This window comes from Neophocaena asiaeorientalis, unplaced genomic scaffold, assembly GCF_003031525.2.
Source record: "Neophocaena asiaeorientalis asiaeorientalis breed wild unplaced genomic scaffold, Neophocaena_asiaeorientalis_V1.1 scaffold450, whole genome shotgun sequence".
NCBI lineage: Eukaryota > Metazoa > Chordata > Mammalia > Artiodactyla > Phocoenidae > Neophocaena > Neophocaena asiaeorientalis.
Window position 1 is genome coordinate 141360 of NW_020175674.1, and position 19540 is coordinate 160899.

Consider the following 19540-nt stretch of genomic DNA (forward strand, 5'->3'; position numbering starts at 1 on the left):
TGAAATACTTAAAATTATATAAAGGGAGTTGTCATACTTTATATAATTATACTGCTTTTTAAATAAGCCTTAAAGTACCAGTAAAATCTAGCATATATTTTTGGTTATAATCTCTTAGGAAAGAAAAAAGGACCAAAGGTTTATAAAGTTAAATGCCTGTGTCTAAAGTGGTGGCTCCTGAGCTGGGCTGCTGAACTAGAATCAGCTGGAGAACTTTTAAGCCTCTCACCCCATTTACATCAGGTGATTCCTAGGTGCTGCCAAGGTCGAAAAGCACTGTTCTACAGAAACACCCAAAATCAGCACAGGGACTCACCTACTGACTTAAACCATACACCCTAACACGTTTACACAATGAGCCTGAATCTATATGAAGGAAACAAAATCCTTTTCCGGTTGTACTATCTAATTGTAGTATCTCATGTTGGTATCATGTTTGAAAGTTTCCAGAATAACAGATCACTCCTGACCCTCAAAATAGCCTAAGGTTAAGAAAGACAATCTCATTCAAAAATGAACAAGCTAAGACATCAGAACCTTCCCAGGCTTTTGCTGGGTGAGAGAGCTAGCAGATCACAGAGCCCCCCCCCACCCCGCACTCTGCATGGCAGCAGGCAGGCACGAGTCAGGGGGCGACCCTGTGGTCAAGACGCCGGCCGGATGCCCAAATCCAACACTTTCTCTCTACGCTGAACAGGGAGGTCACCTGAGCTCTCCATGCCCATCCCCTCACCTCTAGCACAGCGGATGCAAGCAGGAGCTACCCCAAAGGATTCTCGTGAGGACCAAATAAAGTAATTCAAGCAAAACTCTTAGAATGTGCCTGGCACATGCTAAAGGTTCAATAAATGGTTATTAATAATTTTGTTTTCAAAGACATACAATAAAAGTAATGATCTGTACAACTCAGAATTTACTGTCTTGCTCTTGTTCTCTTTTGAGGAAAGTGGCCATAGTCCTTTCCTGATGCTTTAGTTTGCTGTCCTTGGAGCTATACGTCTCTGAAACCCTGGTCATAATTTGTTGACTAGCAGTGAGTACTCTTGGTAAAGGTAACCATGCATCCACAGACTGGTCTTCACAGAGAGCAGTGAATAAACAGGACTAGATGTACGTCTTTAATCTTAGCAGCAAGTTTTGTTGGGGACGCAGACTGCTTTTTTCTATCTCCACTGAAGTGAGAGAGGCAGCCTCCACATCAGACTTATTTAAGGATACAGAAGAACTCCAAGTCAACAGAGCAGGTAGTTGTGAGATGCAGTCCCCAGAGAAGGTTATCATAATTATATCAGCTTTTTAATGCCTTCAGCCTATTCACGTTCTTGATTTAGTTAGTGATGTATGGAAACAAGAATATTTGCTTTCATTCACTTGAACTCCTGGACCCATCAAAGCAGCGAATGTTATACGATGCTACAGTCTGAAAACAATAAACAGTACAGGAGGCAGCTGCCACTCTAAGCAGCTCTTCTCTTCTTCCTTCCTTCCTTTCCTTGTTGTTCTAAGATGAGGTAACACCTATCTTCGTGGGTAAAATTAACATCCACATTTCTCTGTGCTAGTCAGCTCTTTCTGGGTGCAAGGATGGAGCTGTGCTTGCATTACCTCAGGTGATGGTGGTTGAGTATAAAGATAAACCCAGAGCTAGGTGAACACGGAAACCCCTCAACAGCTGCACACTCCAGCCTTATGGAGAACGGCCCTACCGTTCACTGCCGCAAGCAGGTCGTCAAGCACAGCAGTTTAGGGAACCAGGTCTTCTGACCATTTCAGAAGTGTACTTCTCATTTATTTCTACTGCCTTCTGTGTCTGTTTTTCCCTTTAGCTAATTCTTCTATTGCTGCAGCTTCTATGACCCTCTCTGAGTACATTTTTCCATTCAAAACTCCCTAGAGTATCAAAATCAATTTACTGATCACTAAATGAATTGCTTCCACCAGTCAGACTCTTAGCCACAAGCTTTGCTGGTCTTACAAATTTGCAGACAGGTAGCCGCTTGTGACTCGAGGTGCTAACCCCTGGAAAGTGATCAAGGTCACATGATACAAAACAGAGCAACTCATGGCCACTTAACTCAGAAGGGAGAACATAAAAACAGGTAAACCGGGCTTCCCTGGTGGCACAGTGGTTGAGAATCTGCCTGCTAATACAGGGGACATGGGTTCGAGCCCTGGTCTGGGAGGATCCCACATGGCACGGAGCAACTGGGCCCGTGAGCCACAACTACTGAGCCTGCGCGTCTGGAGCCTGTGCTCCGCAGCAAGAGAGGCCGCCATAGTGAGAGGCCCGCACACCACGATGAAGAGTGGCCCCCGCTTGCCAAACTAGAGAAAGCCCTCGCACAGAAACAAAGACGCAACACAGCAAAAAAAAAAAAAAATTAATTAATAAACTGCTACCCGCAACATCTTCTTTAAAAAAAAGAAGAAACAGGTAAACCTTTTTATACGTTTTAGATAGGTGAAATGTACTTTATATCCAGCTAAAATCGCCTTGATTAGATAGATCAGCAGCAGTAGAAATATATAGATACAAATTAAATGGTTATCTATAGAAGATACTGTGCTGGATTAAGAAGATGTTTATAGCTGTTCAAAGCCTTACATAACTTATGATTCTAATTACCTAATATCTAATGTCTAGTACATGTTTCTAAAAGTTTTTCTTCCCACCAGAGGCTCAATTTTGAACTAGCAAACTCACACAGAGTCGGAAATGGTCTTTGTGCTTCTGGTGAACTTCAGATGTAAAGTGTTGATCACTTGGCTGGGGAAGGCGATTTTCCTCATCCAAAATATCCAGTATTCCCGCTAATTTTGCTTCAATTAAATCTATTTCAAAAAATCAGAACATGACAGGATAAAAAACATAACATTTTAAACTTACTGATCACAAATTTTGAGGACTGATCAGAAACAATGTAACATGATCCTGTAAGTATTGTATTCTCTCACAAGCAACAGCGAGCAGATGAATTTTGTTTCACATCTGCAATTTATTAGAAAATAACATCATATATTTAATATAGGTTTTAGAAAAACCACTCCATAAAGAAAGCGACTAACATAATAACCATTCCATCTGTAAGCCAGAAATACCTCCTCTCCCACATGACATCTATATTCAAATTGAAGTAAAACTACAGACGTTTTTGCAGCACAAATTTATGCTCCTTCCATTCATGTTTCTGAATTTCCTGCCTGTCCAAAATAACTAGAAAATGTAAGCTGCTTAAATACATAGGCAGTGCTAGATGGGACAGACTCTAAAAGCCGCAGGACACAGGAAGAGAAATCCAGAAGTGCTAATTGGGACAGACTCCAAAAGCCGCAGGACATAGGAAGAGAAATCCAGGTTCTGACTGCACTGGTCAGAGAATGATGCTTCTGGGGCAATTAATGGAGGTGGAGGGGGACGCGCTAACTGAGCTATAACTGAGAGTGCTCTGATAGATGCACGACCCAAGTGGGCTGAAGGGGAAATGGAAGGGGAGGAGTTCCAGCCAAGATATCTCTGTGAAAGGATATGGTGTGTGAGGGGATATGCTGAGTGGACCAGGTAGGATGTGAAAGTGCTTTGAGAAGTAACACGAATGTAAAGTACTGTTATTATTGTTATCGCTATTACTATTACACTATCTTGTCCAAATCTAGCACATGAGTCACTGACTCAACTGTCAGATTCCATTTTCAAAGCAAGGCTTGCCGCACAGCTGATTTCAGAGATGCGTGGGAAAGAAAAGGCAGACTGAACACTCCCTGGGTGGGACAGGGAAAGTCTCCTTTACCGATAAAAACAGACAAGGAAAACAGAGACCCTGTTCTCCTGCTGCAGGGTGCTATCTGGATGGGACACTGGAACTTGTGATGCCAACTTGCCAAAGGGTGCGGGTGCAGAGAATAGAAACAAAGAACTGCAGACGTGCAAAGCCAAATCCTGGCAGACGCCTCGGGCTTCCTCACACGAGATAAGAAATCCCTTCACTGCTTAAGTAATTTTGTTTCCTCCTTAACTTATTCACGTTAACTGCTTAAGAAAGAAAATATCCCTCACAGTAGATAGAAGGAATTTTACGAAAACTTTCAATATAGCTGAATTCGATGCCTTCACAGGAAAAATAACTTCCTAGCAGTACTAGAGAAGTAAAACCTCTCTCAAGTACCACAATTTCAAGTCCCGTAACCAGCAGAGCACAGAAAAATTACTAGTGAAATCATTCACTGTATCTTCCCATATTTCCCAAAAGTAGAGCAAAAAAAAATACATACCTATACAGTCCTGGTTATCCACGTAATGCACTTCATTCACACCTAAACCTTCCTTTTGATAGAGTTCTTGCTCCTAAAATGAAATAATCATAATCATAGATATGGAGCTACTGTGTGACAGGAAATGGGTTCACTGTGCCATATCCGACCAGAACGTTTACTGATTAGTCAGTGTACAAGGCTCACACCAGCTGATTTGGGGACCGAGAAGTCTTGACAAACATGAGGGAAGAAAAACCCTTGCCCCTAAAGCAAGGCGAAATAAAAACTTACATGGCCAACATAACATGATTCACATTATGTGGAAGTGTTCCCCCCTGCAGATAAGCACGCTTTTCCCGAAATACGCCGGGCAGCCAGGCACAAACACAGGGATCTGTTTGTAACCATTCAAACCCAAGACAAGACCAGGGCTTTGAAACATTTTTAGCGATTCTAAAGTCAAACTTCCCAGTAGAATAGACCAGGGATCCGCAAACTTTTCTGGAAGGGCCAGACAGTAAATATTTTCAGCTGTGGGCCATACTGTCTTTGTCACAACTGTACAATTATGCCACTGCAGGGCGAAAGCAGCCACAGATAACAGTAAATGAAGAAGCATGGCTGTCTTCCAATAAAATTTCATTTGTAAAATTAGGCGGCATGCTGGGTTTGTCCTGAAGGCCACAGTTTACCCCTGGAATACACAGAGGAACATAACTTGCTTTGATAATTTTAAAAAGCTTAAAAAACAGCTGAACCAACAAGCTCCCTGCTGACATGAAATTTGTCTCTCCTATTATATATCCTCAATAGCCCTTAATCATCGTCTAAAGAGAGGTAGAGCAGGTTTATAACATTTATAGACAAGCACTAACGTTAAGGAAAGAGCAATTAACTGCAAATGGGCTCTAATATCTACACAGTGATATATATGAGGAGTATATCATTGGGGAAAATAAACGTAATTTAGAAGAATAATTTACAAATCAAAGTTAAGTTCCTGGATGTAATTCTGGTATCTTCTTAAAATTAAAAAGAAAAAGGAGGAGGGAGGGATTTTATCACAGGTGGGTGGGGAACGCAATGAGCTTAGGGTGATGTATATTTCAAACTTTTTTCCCCCTGAATGTTTAAATATTTCCTCCCACGAGACGTACTACTTAGAAAAGGTTTCCGTCATTCTAGAAGGCACTGTCTACTTGAACTCAATCTGAATTTGAAATTCACACATTTACTTTAAAGAATTATTATGAAAGTAAACATGAATCAAGGCGCTGTCTCCTCTTCATGCAGTTTCTACATAAAGCTTGCTGGGTTGGTGTGGAAGGGAAGATTTAAGGCTGATTAAGTGAGAAGCATACATGCAAAACTTCACACAGTAATGAAAGGACTATGGCTGCCAGATGAAACTTTTCAGAGAAACGATCTTAACTGATAGGTACTTGTTTTAAGCTGTTTTATTTATGCCAGAATTGGTATAATATATAAGATATTATAAGATAAGGTATAAAAGTTGGAATGTACTAGGAAACCCATAAAGACAAAACACAATAAAAATGGGGGAGGGCTTCCCTGGTGGCGCAGTTGTTGAGAGTCCGCCTGCCGATGCAGGGGACGCGGGTTCGTGCCCCGGTCCGGGAGGATCCCACATGCCGCTGAGCGGCTGGGCCCGTGAGCCATGGCCACTGAGCCTGCGCGTCCGGAGCCTGTGCTCCGCAACGGGAGGGGCCACAACAGTGAGAGGCCCGCGTACCGCAAAAAAAAAAAAAAAAAAAAAAAAATGGGGGAAAGATGAATGGGATGGGAACACGAAAGAAAATATTTCACATTTCAAGTCCAGAGACAGTGGGGAACTCAGAACACAGCGGTGCTAATACGAAGGGAACGGTGCTGTGAGCCAGCAACCTGGAAGGAGGGTTCAGCCCTGCAGAAGTCACTGAACTTCTGCAGTTTCTTCATCTGTAAAACAAAGGTCTGCACTAGATTAACAGATTAATTCTGAGTTCCCTTTAACTCTACTTTCTTCATTCAGTAAGACATATCTCAAACGGCTCAAAGGAAGGAAAGACAAGGGTATCAGTAGGTGGAGAATTCAAAATACAAGGTAAAAAATGGTGAGCCTAATCACAAATCCACTGATCCAAAGCTACTTTTACTCACTGTGCACTCTGAGGTGTTACAAAGGAACTTTCCTAGACTTGAGAGCGTGAGTGTAGGCCACCAGTCATCTACTACAAGCAGGAAGGGGCAGGAAGTCCTTACTGGACCGGAGATGGTGTCCAGACAAAAGCACCCCACTGACAGGCCACTGGCAGTGCACAGGGTATCCTGGCAGGGAAATTGCTGTCTGGAGGTGGGCCAGGCCAGCGGCCCCAAGGAATCTCCTGGCCTGGTGGCTTTCCTGCCATACGGAGAGAGGGCGAGCAGGTAGCAGAGTGGACAGAAGCGGAGACACAGAGGAATAGAGGGAGATGCCCCAGGTCAGGGCTGGGAGCAGACTACTGTTTGGCTGTGGCAAGACTGAAGACAAGAGAATGAGGAAAAGAAACAGGCAGAATTTCAAGTCTAGTAAAAGTCACCAGTAAGAAGCAAGAGACATTCACTTCTGAGGAGGTGCCTATTAGAGTTTTTACTGGGTCCCTAAGCCTCAGCTGTACCATTAACACTTCCGATGTGCCGCTGGGGCCCACACTGGGCACCTCTGATTCCCTGGGCCACCTTACGTCACACCCCATCCATCGGGCTAACTGCAGTATGCCTGTGTACCTTGAAATTTAAAATAGCTTAATGCGGTTCTCAAATCTAAATTGTATGGCAATTACCTCCTTCAGAATCCTTTCATTAAAAAACTGTTGAAGTTTTTCATTGCAATAGTTGATGCAAAATTGTTCAAAACTGTTACGTTCAAAGTACTCTGAAAACAAAACCAGAATCAAGAGTCATCATCAGATCAACTTCACATTAATAAATTTAACTAAGGATAAAGTTTTATTGTATCAATGTTTAATTTAACATTAGGTTAAAAAATATACATATCATTGTTCCATACTCCCCAAATGCTCTTATTTCAAGACTTAAATTTTTATATGCATTAAAATTAAGTATTAAAAATACCTTCGCTTGACAAAAAGGTGTTTGTCAGATAAGATACATGTCATATAGTAAAAGATGTAAAATATAAGTCACTTGTAAAGATTTTTAAAGCACAGGTGTTAAAGCAATCTAAATCAAAGAAGAAAAATGACTTAAAATGTAAGTACTTTATATTTTTCTATATAATCTGTAAAATTATAGTTAGAAAAAATATTATGGATACTAATGCATTTCTAAAATTAAGGGATTGTATTACATTATTTCTAAGATCCCTGTAGCTCTAAAATGTTATGACTCTGAGTACGTGAGTGTTATGCTAAAACGGTGCAGACTAGGAAACAAATGTGTGTTTCTCTACCTTTGATCATCAGGTAATGCTTCATTGTAAATTTTAAAACATGTATTACAGCAAAAACAAAACTCTGCCCCTCCCAAGTGTGAACGCTCATATCTTCCCTTGACAAATACAAACAAATTACAAAGGACACCCCTTCTGCACAGAGGGAACGCCCACACTGATAAAGCCCAATGTAAAAAACGGTCAGACTTACTTTGAGATGTTTACAACACGGTAAGTCCGAACAAAGCAGCATTCCGATGTCAGTGACTCATTTCATTTCTGGTTATACACCTCCATAGTTGTTCTCAAACATTTATGTTGATAGCTTACTCATTTGGTGGAAATTATTGGAAATAGCTATCTGTTGACAACTAACACTAATGATGAAGTTTTACACATAGTAATGAGTTTGGCCTGTGTGCGAGGTCAACCTGTACCCAGGTCCATTGGCTGGAGCCAATGGTTTTAATGACTTAATTCTCTGTATCAGCAGTACTCAAGACGTGACCTTTATCAGCTGTACTCATTTAAGAGTACACAGACATCTCTACCTATAGTAGTTTCAATCAACATGTTTTAATTTAAGCATTAGTATGACCAAAATCCATGAGTCTTTCCTTTCCTTTTTTTTTTTTTTTGGAAGCATTAGCTTCCTACTTAAATCGTTTATGAAACGAAATGGTGGTATGGACATATAACTGGAAATACATCAAGTGAAAGGTATTACAAGGGAAAAAAAGGTTTTAAAATTTTATTTTAAATATGTGTGAAAGTACCAAACAGATACAAACTCACAAACAAAACTATACTTACCAAATCCAGCAATATCTAGGACTCCAATAAAATAGGATGATGTTTCAAAAGGAAAACACTGATTCACTCTGTTGACCACGTGATCGAAAAGATGGCTATAGACAGTCTTTGCCAAGGCATCCCGGGCGTTGTTTGCTTGCTCCACTTTCAGGGGTACCCTGTGAAAGAAGACCATACCAACAGAAATTCTTCATAGTAATATGTTGTGGAAATAATGCCATATTCCCAAGAACTAAGTACATATTCACTGTGAAGAACAAAATAAATAGTTACAAAATGTCATTCGTGAATAGAGACAGATAAACGGGGCTAAGTAGAATACTACAAGAGAATTATCTACAAGATAATTAGATTAAAAGTCATCACTGAGTAAAAGAACATTAGGCTCAAAAACTCTTTTTAACCTTAATTTATACCTCATTGTACATGCTGAATATATAAAAAAACCATTCAGAGGAATAATCTTCCATGTGACTTTCTTAAATGCAAAAGAAATTGCGTTTAATTCAAGACCACTTTAAAGGTCAGAAACTGGGTTAACACTGTTTAGGAAAAAAAATGTTTCCATCTTAAAATCCCAACTGTCCAACTCTACTCTTTCATATAAATAACTACATGGTACAACAGTGTTAGACGCTGCAGATACAGGTACACAGCCCGATGAAGAGAGGCTGCCACAGGAAAGAATTTCCAAACACTGTGCTAAATGCTGCCATAAAGCATGAGGCCCTGTGGGAATACCAGAAAAGAATTATCAAAATTTGGAAGTAACCTTAAAAGTCATTCAGGTCAGACCAATACTTGAATCCCTTCTAAACAGTGATTTTCCAACTTACATTTCTTGTAATAGAACCCTTTCCTAAAGAGACTCTTATGTGGACACGCCATACTTAAGACACAAAAAAGAACTGCTTTGGAACACAGGGGAAACGGAGGACATGATTGCTGAGGACCACCCTCCTGTGCTTTTACCAGCCTTCCCTTGGGTGCCAGAAATCTCTCCAAGGAGCCACGCAACTGTAGGGCACTACTATACATCTTCCTCGCTGAGATTTTCTTCATAATAATAATTTGGAGTTGGCTTAGCAAAGAATCAGGCTAAGCATACTTTGCTAATATTTCCCAAAGTAAGAGTTACCGAATTTTCTGAGCGGCTAAACGATTTTTTTAACCTTTTTTTTTTTTTAATTTGTTGAAAATTTTTCGAAATATGTCAACCAGAACTCACTGCCTGCCTTATTCAGCAAGCGACAGAGGACCTGGCCTTTCCCCCCACAAGGCAGGATTTTTACCGAGCAATGAGTTAGGGAACTTACTTTATCACTGTTCCTTTGGTGCCCCCTGCTGTTGTTAGCATGACTCTTGTAGTTAAACTTACACGAAGATCATCTTGATCTAAACCCAGTAATTCAGCACAATACTCCAATGACTGAGTAGATTTATTCTTCAGATTACAGCCACCTAACGAACACGTATTTCAATTTGAAATTAGTAAACATGATGTAAACCAGATTTTCAAGATGCATTTCTTAGAAGTGCACTCTTCACTCACATAAAACTATGGACTAGACAAGGCTTAGCTGTGACTTAATTTCACCTCGCTCGTTCCCCGCCCTTGTCAGACACTCACACTGCCAAGGTCAGTGGGAGACCCTCACTCAGGGCAGCCCATGATACAATCCTTTCAGCCCATCAATTTTAGCCTGTCACGGTTTCATTTTTTAATGACCCAGCAAGCAAAATATACTAAAGATAGATTATAATCCTTGTTAATATATTAAAATAAATCTCTGGAATAACAGAGTGCCTTATCACTAAAATCATACGACCGCAGAAAATATCAAGGAGTAATTTCAGTGGTAGATGTTGTGAGGCACTGTAGTAGGTCAGTGTGGGCGTGGACGTCTGTCTATGTGTGTGGGGGTGTGTGTATGCACACGCATGTGCTTGTGAGGCTCGGGGACAAAGGAAGAGGGTGAGGCGGCCACGGCTATTTCCTGTACATCATATCTATAGATTTCTATTTATGGAGCTGGTTTCAAAAAGTTTTTTCTAGAAAGACAGAATACGACAGTCCTTAGACTCGGGGCTGTGATGGCTCTACAACTTACTAGCTGTGTGACCTTGAACGAGTTACTTATTCTTTCTGTACTCAGTTTCCTCACCCATATAAAGATGATAATTAACTGTACCAGCCTAATAAGGTTGTTCTGAAGATTAAAAAGGCTATATACGTGACGTGCCTGGAAGAGTGGCTGGTCCATAATAAGCACTCTATGAAGGTACCGATAATTATTATCCTATTACTACTATTATTAAAAATAATAAACATTTTATTAACATTTTTATGGTTTCGTGCTTATAAATGATTCATTTTAAGACTAATTTCAAAATTACAAAGAACGTATGAAATCACAATGAGAATTTTATCATGACAAATTAATAAACTATTTAACAGACTGCTCTCAGGAGAAAGAAACCGTGCGATCTTATATGAATAAGGGCTTGTCAAGACAATTCATTGGGGAAAAGAACAGCTTTTCAAACAAAGTGCAGTGGGCAACTGGACATCCACATGCAAAAGAATGAAGTTGGACCCCTACTTCACACCCTACACAGAAATTAACTCAACATCAATCAAAGACCTAAAGGTAAGAGTAACACTATTAAACTCTTAGAAGAATACAGACATAAATCCTTGTGACCTTGGACCAGATAATGGCTTCCTAGATATGGCACCATAAGCAACAAAAGAAAAAACAGACAAACTGGATTTCATCAAAATGAAAAACTTTTGTGCTTCAAAGAACAGAATCCAGAAATGAAAAACACAACCCGCAGAATGAGAGAAGATGTTTGCAAATTATACATCGGATAAGGAACTTGTATTTAGAACATATTAAAAAACCCTTACCACTCAGTAATAAAAAGGTGACCCAATTAATAGGTGAGTAAAGAACATAAGTAGTCCTTCCTCAAAAGATATACAAATGGCCAATACAGTTGAAAAGATGCTCAACATCATGAGCCATCGGGAAAATGCAAATAAAAACCACAATGAGGTAGCACTTGGCAGGCACTAGGGTGGTAAGAATGTAAAACCCTTCAGTTACTTTGAAAGTCAATTCCTCTTAAGGTTAAATATAGAATTACCATATGACTCAGCAATTCTACTCCTAGGCATACACCCAAGAGAAATGAAAACATATGTCCACACAAAAACTTGCACACAAATGTTTATAGCAGCATAATTCACAATAGCCAAAGGTGGAAGCGACCTAAAAGTTCACCAAATAACAAATGGATCAACAAAATGTCATATATCCATACAATGGAATATTACTCAGCAATAAAAAGAAATGATGTACTGACACATGTTAAAACATGGATGAACCTTGAAAACATGCTAACTGAAAGAAGCCAGTCACAAAGAGCACATACTGTATGATTCCATTGATATGAAATGCCCATGACAGGCAAATTGATAGAGACAAAGTAGAACAGTGGTTGCCTAAAGGCTAGGGATTTGGGAGGAGATGGGGCGGGGGGTAAGGGTATGGCGTCTGTGTCTGGAGTGACGAAAATATTCTAAAACTGAATATAGTGATTCTTGCACAACTCAATGTGAGTTATATTTCAATAAAGCTGAAAAAAAGAATACGGGGAGAGGAATACTTAGAAGATATATTAAACCTTTAATTCTATGAAAGTAAGATTACTACTAATTTCTAGTTTATACACACACACATTATCTAAAATTATATCTCAAGAAGTTGATCAACAATAATTAATTCATTTAAATACTTCTCTTTTTTTTTTTTTTTTACTATTCTGCAAAGTTTCTTACACACTTCCAGGAATTATGTAAGGCTAGCATAGAAAAAATTTATTTTAGAAGTTTCAAAAGGGCAAAATACTGGGAAATAACGCAAGGCTTTTCGTGTCACTCCCCTTCCAAAAAAGAACTTCTCTGAACACTTTTTACATTAGTTGTTATAATAATGTATGTTTTTGTTATGTGGAATTTTTAAAACATAGGAAGTCCCTAGAGGCATTCTTTGCATTTCCATCATGAAAAAACTTTTAAATAGCAGTGGGAGCTGTCTGAACATTTACTGAAGAATAAATTTTCTGATAAAATAATTACGAATATCCAGAGCTTTCTCAAATTGCCAAAATTGAGCTCTCTAGGGCAGGAAAAATCAATTCTGATTAGCAAGAAACCATCTGAATCTATACGAAGGATCATAGGAAGGATGAAGATTAATATAATAAAATCTTAGCTGTTAAAATAAAAATAGCCTAGCTTATTAATTCTCTGGATTCATTGCCTCATTCCAATCTGCTCTGCTTTCTGCTCATTTTCCCTTCAACAGAAGGAAGTTTGAGAAGAAAAATAAAAGATAATGTGAATATCTGCTATGTGCCTTTTGACCATTTAAAGTGCTTTTCAACTAACTAGATCATGCCACATTTATGATCCTCTGTGTACTTCTGCGTGTTTACCACACGGTAATAACATGACGTGTGTGAAAATGCCACCTATCACTTCTAATGACATGTCCAAACTGTGCATTAATTTTTCTAAACTTTTTGGATATTACTTAGAACTCCTACATGCTCCCTTGGTATAACGATGCTACGGAGCAAACGGAAGTGTATTCTAACACTCGTTACATTTTCAAATCCCTCAAAAAAAACGAGTGACAATTTTAATGCATACTAAGAACATACCTGATTTTGCTTGGTTTTTCTTTTTGTTTCTTTTATTTTAATCTGGGAGTAATCTGCACTTTTATTTTTCTTATTCATTAAAAAACACTTAGAGTGATTACTACATGCCAGACTTAAGTATTCACATCATTCTACAAATAGTTAACTCATTTATTCCTCTTTACAACATGAGGTAAGGCCTGTTGTTTATTATTCCTAGTTTACAGGTGAGGAAACCGAGACACAGAGGTTAAGTTCCTGGCCCAAGGTCACACAGGCAGGTAACACACAGTGAAAAGCCTGGCCCAAGACCACGTGCTCTTACACACCACACTCTGATGTCACAGCACCACGGACACTCAGTCTGAAAGCCACTCAGACTGTTGACTTCCATCTGCTCAGAAGGTTCAGTGACAGGGGGCAATGAGGGGCAGTTATCACACGTACTGGAGTTAGTCAGACATGGGTAGAACCGGCTCTCACACCTACAACTTCACTAATGACCATATTACTTAAACTCCTGCACAGGTCCTACTTCTGTAAAATGGAGATAATAGCCTCTACCTCATTATCTTTATTAAGTTCAGATTATGATTATGATGTTTATGATGAAATACAGTTTATGAAGGGTCTTGCACGTAGCAGACATTTTTTTTAATGTTCTTTCTCCTTCCTCTTGTGCCCTTTTCCTTATATGCAAACTACTGCTAGGAAAAAACACTTCTCATGGATTATTTCTTCATTATTTTACGAATGAAAAATCCAAGGCTTAGAGAGCTTCTGGGGTCTGACACTAAAGCCCATGTTATTGACTACTATGTTAAATGGTGCTTCCGGTTTTTTAAAAAACTCTTTTAAACAATGTATTTATGCAGGAGTCAACAATCTCTTCCTCTAAAGAGTGAGGTTTTAGGCTTTGCTGGCCATCCAGTCTCTGTCACAAGCCCAACTCTGCCACTACAAAAGCTGGCATAGGCAAAACATAAATAAATGTGTGTGGCTGTGTTCTAACAATACTTTATTTACAAAAACAGGCAGCTAGTCAGATCTGACCGCGAGCCATAGCCTGCCAACTCCCGCATTCATGGATCAAACTGAAGATCACATAAAAAGCCTTACTATTTATGTAGAGACTGAAACAATACAGTTGAAAAGTTACTAGAGTGCAGGCATTTAAATGATCTGTTCAATCTGCATCAAGTTTAACCTGTTTTCATTTCCCAGTAACAATGTATATGGGCTTTCATGTATTCCATTATCCTAATTAACCATTCCAAGTTTAGATCAATGAACCAGAAAAATGTCACAATACCTGAAAAGATGGTAGAGAGAATTATTATGTTCACTTATTGGAAAAGATTAATATCAGTTGAAAAATTTAACCAAATATGACCCTGGTAGTCAGGATTATTTATCCTTCACAGGACGAGTTTCTTCCTCATCAGTATCACTGATTTATTCAAAAAGAGCTCATAAGAACTAATAATGCAGCATCCCGTAGTTGCAAGATTCATCACATAATACGGTATATTCTAGAAATGTAGGGTATTAACAAGCCTGCACACAGAGTAAATTTTCATATGACAATTAAGTGACAAACTTCTCATTTTACTCCTTTTTAAAATAAAGCAAAAACAAAAAGATCACAAGAAAACAAAACAAAAAAAAACCTGAAGTGCTGCCGGCTTCCTCAAAATCAATGTTTCCAAGGTGCAGAACACCAGCTACTACCCGGAACAGATCAAGCTTTTCTTCATCATCCAAACCAATCTTTTTCATGGCTGTGCACATTCTAATAAAATCTCCATGGTCATCTAACAAAGGATCTTTCAAGGAACCTCCCTTAAGATACTACAAAACAAGAAGACATCAATTAATTGCGGTTTACATTATTTAAGTGTACTAACACAACTACACAACGTCTACTCACTATATAACATGCAAAAATAAAATGTGTCAATCATAAAACTTCAGTGTTCCAACACATTCAAAAACTGAATGACTGGGCAAAGTGTACCCAGGATTTATGTATTGTTTCTTTCAATGACATGTGAATCTACAACTATTTCAGTCAAAAATGGAATGAGATGTTTTCCAATTTAATTACAACTTTAATTCTAAAACTAGGACATTATATAAAAATATAAATTGAGTGAAAATGAAGGGAGTATCAGCGGTTGAAATGAATCAACGTGAAACCATAGGTCAAAAAGAACTGAGGTTTTATTTAAAAAACTGTAATAAAAATTTAAATCTGACACTTAGCATTACACTCCTTCGGGTTAACTGCCATCAGCTACACCAATATTCAACAGCAGTAACCAGTGGACAGGCTAACAACAACGTTCATGGCCCGGGAATTAATTTTTAAACCTTTCTGTATTAGTATATATGAGGTAAAGTGTATTAGTAAGCATTATGCTTATGCTAAGAATTTATGCAATGACTGAAAACATTTCCGAAGAAATGAAGAGAAAATTCGCTTTCTCTCCTAAAAGAACGTGCATCTAAAGTATTCATTTACTAGAACCTATAACGAACTCAGAAAAAGGAAGAAGAAAAGTCAGCCCTGCAGAAACTAGAAGGAGGAAAAAGAAATTACTGGACACAGAAAGACAGGACTAGCAATTTTCCAGAACTTGAGAATGAATACGTAAAATTAAACATTAGGTAACAGCATCAGAATTAACTGGCCATTAAAGACGCCCCTAGGAGATGTTTTTTTTCCCTCCAGGTTGCCAACTGCTTCCCAGCTGAATTTGTAATTGCCTTTCCACACAAGTCTTTAAAATGTTTAATTATGCATGTGTAAAATTTCTGGAAAATGTCTAGACAAAGAAATTTAATTTTATTCTTAAAGAAAACAATCACATGCAGCCACATTTAAAACAAAGCACGTATCGTGCAGAATTTTTAGTCTTGCGATTGAAAGGTTACTTCATTTAAAAACTGTTTCTGATCAAATGTCAATGAATATATTGCTATCACGGCAGACTAAAAATACTGCATTCTCCTAAAAATAACACACGGCTTAAAGACATGCCAATGGAACTAGGCAAAGGATTCTAAATAGTCAAAATGATCACCTCATCCTCCTGATAAAGAAGACAATAAAAAGTAATTTAAACATATTAAATCCATTATTCACTTGTATATTTTTATATATAAACCCAGTAATACGAGTACGATTCCTAACAAACTATGTGGACTCTAGAATCAGAAACTGTACATTTTCTTCCTAAGATAGCACAAAGACTGCTACTCTTTGCAGAGTAAAATCCAGTTTTCTTTCCTCTCCACTCAGTTTTTTCCATGGTAAAAGATCAAATTTATATATGTATATATTTTTTCCTTTGGGATAGCTGCGGTATCCCACCAGGAAATGTCCCCATTATCTTAGTGGAAATAATACAATTTCCATATTTCAATGATGCCTTATAAAAATATAGGTTACCATAACAAAGGAAGATACCATAATAAATATTAATGTCACTTCTTAAAGTTCCAACCATGGATGGAATATAAAGTTTACAGACATCTGTGTCTAAAATGATAAATAAAATGTCAACTTAAACAAAAATTAACTGTAGACTCATCTGCTTAGAATTCAAATTAATGGGAATTTTTAGTTGCTTTCTGTTCTTTTCTATGAATATACTAAAGATATAATTCACCTCACCATTCTGAAAGTAGTCAAAAACATCTGACTCACAAATGCAGGGGCATTAAAAACCGAGTATAATAAAACCTTGTTCACTTAAATATAAATCTTTTAATAAAATAAAGACAATATGAACTAGCCCCTATCATTAATCCTGACTTAGTGTTTCATAATTTAAGCTCCCTGAGTAGATACAACTTAATCCCACTTACTACTTAAACACTGCATATTAAAATTTATAAAAGTTGCAGTAGATATTTTAGATTAAGGACTTAATGTTTTTAAAATAATAGTTAATGGTACAATTATATCTACTTACTTTTAGAAATACAATGATTTAGTAAGACCTATACATAAAACTTTTCATAATATATTACAGAAACATGATGTTTTAAAGAGAAATATTAAATAATACATAAGCATTAGTCACTCTACTTATTGTCTACATCAAAGCTTACTTCAGCCTTGACACAGACAACAAATTAGAAAGGACATATTTTATACTTAATCACAAATGCGTAATATGAGAGTAAGTTTCAAAAATGTCAGCAAAGGATGATTCTTAGGCAATCTGATGTCCTCATGCCGGGAAAATAACAAAAGAAGAGCAGTGCACTGAGGTCCCACCAAGACCCAGAACCTGTGGCTTCTGCAGATACCAAAAGAGGTGTAAAGTACTTCTCGGCGAGAGGTGTGGGTGAGTATTTAGGGTTTTTAAGCATAAGCCTAAAAGTAAGAGATCCTGGGCTTCCCTGGTGGCGCAGTGGTTGGGAGTCCACCTGCCGATGCAGGGGACACGGGTTCGTGCCCCGGTCTGGGAAGATCCCACGTGCCGCGGAGCGGCTGGGCCTGTAAGCCATGGCCGCTGGGCCTGCGCGTCCGGAGCCTGTGCTCCTCGGTGGGAGAGGCCACAGCAGCGAGAGGCCCGCGTACGGCAAAAAAAACCAAAACAAAAGTAAGAGATCTTACTTGGTTTCCAAAATAAAAAATAGAATACATCTTTCAGCACAATTTTTTTGTATTAAAGATTATATATATTTTTTAAAGGTTACTTTACCTCAGGACTTTTTCGGTTCTGTAAAATGTGTTTGTCAGTTTCTCTGTTAGCAAAGTATCTAGTGCAGCCTCGGTTTAAATACTAGGACAAAGAAATTTAAAATATAATTAACAAATATGATCCACAGGAAAATGATACAAGGAAAACACAACTTATCAAATAGTGCTAACTCTAAAGAATTTCTAAACATAACCTATCATTTAATCTCTCAATTAAAATCAATACTTCTATATACCATAAACATTTCATTCCTACTAATCACAGCAGGGATGGTGAAAATCCTAACCTGAAAATAGATTAAATTACATGATTAACATAAAAACCAATACCATAAAGCTTTCCTATTTTTCTAAGGTAGCAATTTTTAAAAAATATGTATCTCCAGTTTATTTATTCATTTTTAACATCTTTATTGGAGTATAATTGCTTTACAGTGTTGTGTCAGTTTCTGCTGTATAACAAAGTGAATCAGCTATATGCATACGTGTATCCCCATATCCCATCCCTCTTGTGTCTCCCTCCCACCCGCCCTATCCCACCCCTCGGTCACAAAGCACCGAGTGGATCTCCCTGTGCTATTCGGCTGCGTCCCACTAGCTATCTATTTTACATTTGGTAGCGGATATATGTCCATGCCACTCCCTCACTTCGTCCCAGTTAACCCTTCCCCCTCCCCGTGTCCTCAAGTCCATTCTCTATGTCTGCGTCTTTATTCCTGTCCTGCCCTTAGGTTCATCAGAACCATTTTTTTTTTTAGATTCCATATATATGTTTTAGCATACGGTATTTGTGTTTCTCTTTCTGACTTACTTCACTCTGTATGACAGACTCTAGGTCCATCCACCTCACTACAAATAACTCAGTTTTGTTTCTTTTTATGGCTGAGTAACATTCCATTGTATATATGTGCCACATCTTTATCCGTTCATCTGTAGATGTACACTTAGGTCGCTTCCATCTCCTGGCTATTATAAATACTGCTGCAATGAACATCGTGGTACACGACTCTTTTTGAATTGCGGCTTTATCAGGGTACATGCCCAGTAGTCGGATTGCTGGGTCATACGATAGTTCTATTTTTAGTTTTTTAAGGAACCTCCATACTGTTCTCCATAGTGGCTGTATACAATTTTTTGTGAAAAATGCCATTGGTAGTTTGATGGGGATTGCAGTGAATCTGTAGATTGCTTTGGGTAGTATATCATTTTCACAATGTGGATTCTTCCAATCCAAGAACATAGTATATCTCTCCATCTGTTTGTATAATCTTTAATTTCTTTCAACAGTGTCTGATAATGATTGATTTGCATATATATATATATACTTTTTTTTTTTTAATGGGTAATGAGAGCTCTATTCCATCTTGTAATTGTTCCCTAGGGTGTATTTAGCCTCCAAAACTATGTTGAATAATGGTGGTGAGAGTGGGCAACCTTGTCTTCTTGCTGATCTTAGAGGAAATGGTTACAGTTTTTCACCATTGAGAATGATGTTGACTGTGGGTCATATATGGCCTTTATTATGTTGTTAGGTGCCCTCTATGCCTACTTTCTGGAGAGTTTTTATCATAAATGGGTGTTGAATTTTGTGAAAAGCTTTTTCTGCATCTATT

General features: G+C 38.2%; 1 protein-coding gene across 11 annotated transcripts in view; it reads right to left on the bottom strand.

Annotated features, from left to right (window-relative positions):
* Nucleotides 1–19540, bottom strand: part of MYO6 (myosin VI) — an 88746-nt gene that overhangs the window by 39749 nt on the left and 29457 nt on the right. For all 11 annotated transcript variants that reach the window (XM_024731888.1, XM_024731885.1, XM_024731887.1 and 8 more), the window contains exons 9-15: nucleotides 17929–18009; nucleotides 14881–15061; nucleotides 9814–9958; nucleotides 8498–8655; nucleotides 7074–7165; nucleotides 4270–4342; nucleotides 2705–2832 (exon numbers count right to left, since the gene is read on the bottom strand). In XM_024731888.1, the coding sequence (XP_024587656.1) occupies nucleotides 2705–2832; nucleotides 4270–4342; nucleotides 7074–7165; nucleotides 8498–8655; nucleotides 9814–9958; nucleotides 14881–15061; nucleotides 17929–18009 (858 nt within the window). The remainder of the gene's footprint in view (nucleotides 1–2704; nucleotides 2833–4269; nucleotides 4343–7073; nucleotides 7166–8497; nucleotides 8656–9813; nucleotides 9959–14880; nucleotides 15062–17928; nucleotides 18010–19540) is intronic.